The 6,407-nt window shown below is 37.6% G+C and overlaps 1 protein-coding gene across 1 annotated transcript; it reads left to right on the top strand.

Annotated features, from left to right (window-relative positions):
• Positions 1-3,354: 3,354 nt before the first annotated feature.
• On the top strand, positions 3,355-4,406 carry LOC131180640 (uncharacterized). The gene is made up of 3 exons (XM_058147987.1): positions 3,355-3,537; positions 3,637-3,757; positions 3,871-4,406. The coding sequence occupies exons 1-3, from the start codon at positions 3,355-3,357 to the stop codon at positions 4,404-4,406; spliced, it is 840 nt and encodes a 279-aa protein (XP_058003970.1).
• The last annotated feature ends 2,001 nt before the right edge of the window (positions 4,407-6,407 follow it).

Genomic DNA, 6,407 nt, shown 5'->3' with positions numbered 1-6,407 from the left:
ATTTAAATGGTTTTCTTGCAAATATTGTGCCTAAAATGAAATTCAATTAAAGAGCTAAAACTTTCATATTTTGTGGAAAAGCTGATTCTGTCGAATTGAGTTACATATTGCTTGTAAAAAATTACTACCCTGTTTTATACTGCTTCTAAAATTTACACTCTATGCAAATTTACTGATTATAATTTAGGTTATAAGAATGATTTTTAATCGAATCTTGTGTCTAAATTAAAATTCTGAGAAGGCCCTACAACTTTGTAATTTGGGTCAAAGGCTGATTCGAACTGTAGTGTACTGAAAGAAAGCAAAACATTTTAGTGCTTTGTATAGGTCCTAAGCAGAGCATAGCAGCTTTAAAAAAATTCATAACTGGAGTTCTGTAACTCGAATTGAGGTAAAACAATTTGGAGAATTAAATAGACTCATAATGCTATGTTTCTGTAATGTTTAGTGATAATTGGATTGCTGTAGAATTAATGGCATATTTTATAAGATAACTGTTATGTTGTCAATTTCCAGAAATTATACTGCATGTTGATTATTGCATTGCATGCGCCATTATTATGTTAAATGAGTTGTAAATGATATGAAAAACCACATATGTGATATTTATTGCTAGAAACACCAAATAAAGCCCATGTTAAAGATAATCAATGGTGACATGACGTGTTTAATACCCCCTTGTAATAACTAGTCATTTACTTATATATTTGCATACGTGGTTTAAATTACTACAACGTGGATTTACTTGGCCTAGGGCCATGACGTGATTATAACTTGGCATGTAGCCATGACATGTACTCGGCAAAGAGTCATGAAGGGAATCAAGGGGAGGAAATTCTTGGCTAAAAGCTATGATGTGTTACTTGTTACCACCATTATAAATGACATGGGCATTGTGGTAATAAATTATATAGAAATCAATGTGGCATGATGCTTGAGGTGTTGATTTGTGCACATGGTTGCGTTACATGATAATATCATATGTGTGTGGGAATAATATGGAGATTGGCATGTCTAGATGTTATAAATGAGCATGAAGGTGCATACAAATGGCATTGGGAATCATACACATAAATTCTTACTATAATGGTGCTCATGTATGTGACTTGCAATTACCATGTGAATTATGATTAGTATGACCCATAATAAGTATATATATTATAATGATTATATCTTAATGAATTATAATTGCCTTTATGTTGGTATTTGCTTATCTTATATCCATACATTATAGCATGCCATATTATATACATTCTATGCATATTACCGCACACAACACAGGGGTAAATACACCACTAAGCATTATTGCATAGCAGATTATTCTTGTGAATGTCCGTAGGTCCAGATAAGGGCAGAGTATTGTAGGAGGCATAGGCAGCATTTGACAAGTGACTAGAAGGTGGAAGACTCAATTAAATAAATTCACTACTTAGGATTAATTCATACAGTATAGACATTCTTGTATAGGACAATGCTAACCTATGTAATTGATTAGAAGTTTTAAGGGGGTAAACAACTCTAATATTTTGGATTGAGTATGGTTATTGAGTATATAGTTCATACAATGAGTTTATGAGATATTTGTACTGTCATATATTTGTGAAATATCTTTGGGTATGTGTGTGGTTGGTTTGTGCTAGAAACCCCATAGGTTTTCTTGGGTTATTGTTTCTTTGCAGGTCCTGGAGGGTTATCTATGGGGTAACCCGGGTATTTTATCCATTTTACTGAGGAAACTCTACCGGATTTTATTTTTGTATTTTCACTGATTTGAGCAGGACTTTTACTATCTATTATATGTTTTACTAACCTTAATGGATTTATGATAACATGGAATGTTTTAATTTAAATTCTCATGAGTTTTACTTTATACTAAGGAACACTTACCTAATTAATTAAAAGGAGTTCTAAAGTTATCAATCCCTTGAGATATATCCTTAGGTGTGTCTCAAGAGCATGTAACTTTGGTTCTAGATAGGATTAGGGTGCTATAGCTGAGTTTCCATTTAATTATTTTGTCTACCTGAGGATTGTGAGGGTGAGCTGAGCTACCCAAATTGAAATAATTTTTTATTACTGGTAGGGTGAGTTGAGATCTCCTCGTTGGATAGTCCAATTTATGGCTGAACTCTATTCGTTTATTTTATTGAAATTGGACTATAATTATGGGGTGTATGGTTGGGCTAAGAATAGTTAGGATTACTACAGGCTTTGAAGCTCTTATGCTGAACAAAGTTCTAGTGCCGGTCTGGCCTAAAATTCTGGTCATGATAAAGTTGATATCAGAGCTTAGGCTCCATATTCATGGGAAGTACATGTCTAGGGTTTTAAAAAGAGTCTTGTTAGGGGGTCACATGCATAGTATAGGGTCCATATTTATCCTTACATTGTTATCCTTGCATCTAGTTTCTGCTTTGTATACCTATATATGTTTATGAGTTTGTAGATATGTATAGTATTTTATTTGGTTTTGGTGGGCTAATACTGCTAAATTTCAAGAAAAATACATAGAGGTAGTAGAGCCACCACTGCATGGTAGTATAGGAAAAATACCAGATGAAATATCAACACAAGATGAGGCACTCGCCCCAAGGAAGCATGGTAGGAGACGTAGAGCTGCTCAGGCAGAAGAGCAGCCACAACTACAGGAGTCGTCATTTATGGCCCAGGGTCCTATGGATCCAATGGCAGCCACCCTAGCTGGTTTGCAGAAGACTATTGACATGATGGCATAGTATATGGTTCATGCTCCACAGCAACCCCCAATTTAGAGAGCTGAACCATATAAGCAGATAATAAATTTTAAGAAGTTGGTGCCTGGAATTTATGATACAACAGAGGATGCCTATTGATTTTTGGACTCTTGCAAACTGGCAGAAGCAGAGCTATAATTGACAGACAAGAGGTTGATAAAGTGTATATAGCATGTGTTAGGACCTGTGCCAAGGCAATGGATGACTAATTATGTGCTCCCTCATATTAAGGGACTATTATGGGCATAGTTTGTAGAGTCGTTTATAAACTGGTTTACACCAGAAAGCTTCAAAAACCAAAAGCAGTAGGCCTTTGAAGCCCTAAAATAGAATGGGACATCAATGGATGAATATGCTTCAGAATTTCTGAAATTGAGAAGATTATGCCCCAACCACTGTAGCCACTGAAAGTATGAAGGTAAAGAGATTTTTGAAAGGGCTGGACAGGAGGTATGCGAACTTGGCCATGTCGTCGAACTAGCCATTTGATATGGTAGTTGATAATGCCTGGCAGATACAAATCAGTTATAGGGGGGATGATAGAGGGAGAGAGAAGAAGAATAAAGCCAAAGGGTCATCAGGTATGCCATAAATGAGTACCATGGGTGGTGGCAACCAGAGTCACCACAGTGGAAAAATTAGAGGGAACAAGAAAGCAAGCCTCAGACAGAGAGCCAAAGGGTTCAAGTCGAGTTATGGTTCTAGTAGTGAACAGAGTTCGGGTTACAGCAGTTTTGGATCTAGTTTAGGGTCTTCTTTAGCGCCTTGTACACAGTATGGGAAAGTACTCTTAGGGCCTTATTTGATGAGCTCTGGCGGATGTTTCAGATGTGGCCAGCAGGGTCACTTTGCTAAGGAATTCCCCATGTTCAATGAGCATTAGATGAGGTCTCAAGATTCTATTGCTAATATACCCCACCAGTTACACCTTAGTACTTTCAGCATGGCAGGTAGCCAGTTTAGTGGCCAGCAGGGCTGTGGTCAGGGAGGACATAGCTTTGGAGGTAGATCTAGTGGTAGAGCTAGTTTTAGTGGCCTGCATCTCATGGCAGAGGACAGGCTTGGGTTTTTACCTTGACACACGAAGATGCTTAAGCTTTGAATGTTGTGGTAGTAGGTATTCTCCTTGTTTATTCCCCTGAGGCTCGTATTTTAATAGATCCGGGTGCTATGCACTCATTTGTTTCCCCTATATTTGCTCTGAGATTGGGTAGAAACCCTACTGCTTTAGAGTATTCATTGTCTGTAGCTATCCCTCTTAGTGATAATATAGATATGAATATAGTTTTTCCAAGCAGTCTAGTAGTAGTGGATGAAAAGATCCACCCGGCAGATTTAATTCCTTTACCGGTGATGAATTTTGATGTGATCTTAGGTATGGATTGGCTGTCAACTTATTATGCCACTTTAGATTACAGAAATAAAAAGGTCTATTTTCATATTCTGGGGGTAGAAGAATTTAGTTTTAATGGTGATAGAAGTGTGGCTTCGTACAACCTAGTGTCAGCCATTAGTGCCAGGAAGATGTTGAGGCATGGATGTCAGAGTTATTTGGTACTAGTAAGGGACACATCTGTTGAAGGTGCCAATGCGAAAAATGTACCTATTTTCAAGGAATTTATGAATATATTTCCTGAAGAGCTTATAGGGTAGCTGCTAGAGTTCTGCATAGATATTATGCCGGGTGCAAATCTCATTTCTATGCCACCTTACAGGATAGCACCAGCAGAGTTAAAGGAACTGAAGAAGCAATTACAAGAGCTTTTAGATAAGGGATTCATTCAGCCAAGTACTTCGCCTTGGGGTGCTTCCATTCTATTTGTAAGGAAGAAGGATAGATCTTTGAGACTGCCTATTAGTTATAAACAACTGAATAAAGTGATAGTTAAGAACAAATATTTGTTTCCTTGGATTGATAACCTGTTTGACTAGCTGCAAAGAGTAAGGTGCTTCTCCAAAATAGACCTACGATTGGGTTATCACCAGCTGAGGATCAAAAGTGAAGATGTGCCAAAGACAGCATTCAGGACTAGGTATGGTCATTATAAGTTCCTGGTAATGTCTTTTGGACTCACTAATACAATAGCAACCTTTATGGATCTAATGAACAGGGTGTTTAGGCCATTCCTGGATCACTTTGTCATTGTATTCATAGATGACATTCTAGTGTATTTCCAAACTGAGGAAGAGCTTGCTTGGCACCTAAGGATGGTGTTGTGGACTCTAAGGGAGCATCAGCTGTATGCTAAATTTTCCAAGTGTGAGTTCTGGTTAGAGAACATCTCATTCTTAGGACATGTGGTCTTTAGTAAAGGTATTTAGGTGGATCCCAAGAAAAATGAAGCAGTAACTGATTGGCTTAGGCCTATTAAAGTCACTAAAGTGCAAAGTTTTCTAGGCCTAGCAGGCTATTACAAGCGTTTTATGTAGAATTTCTCTAGAATAGCAGCTCCTCTGACACAGTTCACTTGAAAGAATGTCCCATTCTTCTAGTTAGAGGAGTGTAAGAAAAACTTTCAGAAGCATAAGGAATGTCTAAATATAGCCCCTGTGTGGACCTTGCCAGTGAGTGGATAAGGATATATAGTGTAGTGTGATGCTTTTAGAGTTAGGTTGGGGTGTGTTTTGATGCAGCACAGTAAGGTAGTGGCTTATGCTTTAAGGCAGTTAAAGAGGCACGAGCAAAACTATCCCACTCATTATCTAGAGATAGTGGCTGTAGCCTTTGCATTAAAGATTTGGAGGCACTATCTGTATGGTGAGGTGTGCGAGATATACACTGACCATAAAAGTTTAAAGTACATCTTTCAGCAGAGAGATTTAAATCTAGAGCAGAGGAGATGGATGGAGCTTCTGAAGAATTATGACCATACCATCTAGTACCACCCAGGTAAGGCTAATGTGGTAGCAGATGCCTTGAGCAGGAAATCTTCTAGTAGCTTGACACATATATCAGTGAAAAGGAAACTGCTGATTCGGGAGATACATGAGTTGATAGATCAGGGTCTGATTTTGGATATAATAGATACGGCTGCACTTTTGGCACATTTTAGAGTAAGGTTAGATATGCTTGACAGGATTAGAGTTTCTCAGCACCGAAACTCGCAATTAATGCAGCTTGTGGAAAGGGTACAACAAGGAGAAGACTGTGAGTTTGGGTTTGGTGTAGATGATACCCTTGTGCAAGGCTTCAGGATATGTATGCCAGATGTGGACAACCTTAAAAATGAGAATTTTATAAATAAAGTGCGATCAATATTGCTCTGACAGAACTTGAAGGAGTCATAACCTTGTTGAATTTGTTAAACTATGCCGTAAGAGATTGTTTTAGACCATACAAAGCCTTTCTTTAATATGCAAATCTTCCCTTTGGTTTTCTCATTATCAAAACTTAAATAAATTTTTATATACACTTCTTCCTCTAAGTCTCCATGCAGCAAGGTATTCTTGACATCAAACTGTTGTAAATCCCATTTAAGGTTTGTTACACTTGACAATAAAATTCTGATGGTGTTCATCTTTGTAACAAGAGAAAACTTTTCCTGATAATCCACCCCTTATGTCTATGTGAATCCCTTTGCCACTAATCTAGCCTTGTATCTCTCAATTGAACCATCTGCTTTGTGCTTTATAGTGAACACCCACTTACAACAA

Source organism: Hevea brasiliensis, chromosome 6 (genome assembly GCF_030052815.1).
Source record: "Hevea brasiliensis isolate MT/VB/25A 57/8 chromosome 6, ASM3005281v1, whole genome shotgun sequence".
NCBI classification, from domain to species: domain Eukaryota; kingdom Viridiplantae; phylum Streptophyta; class Magnoliopsida; order Malpighiales; family Euphorbiaceae; genus Hevea; species Hevea brasiliensis.
This window is presented reverse-complemented; position numbering and strand designations above follow the sequence as displayed.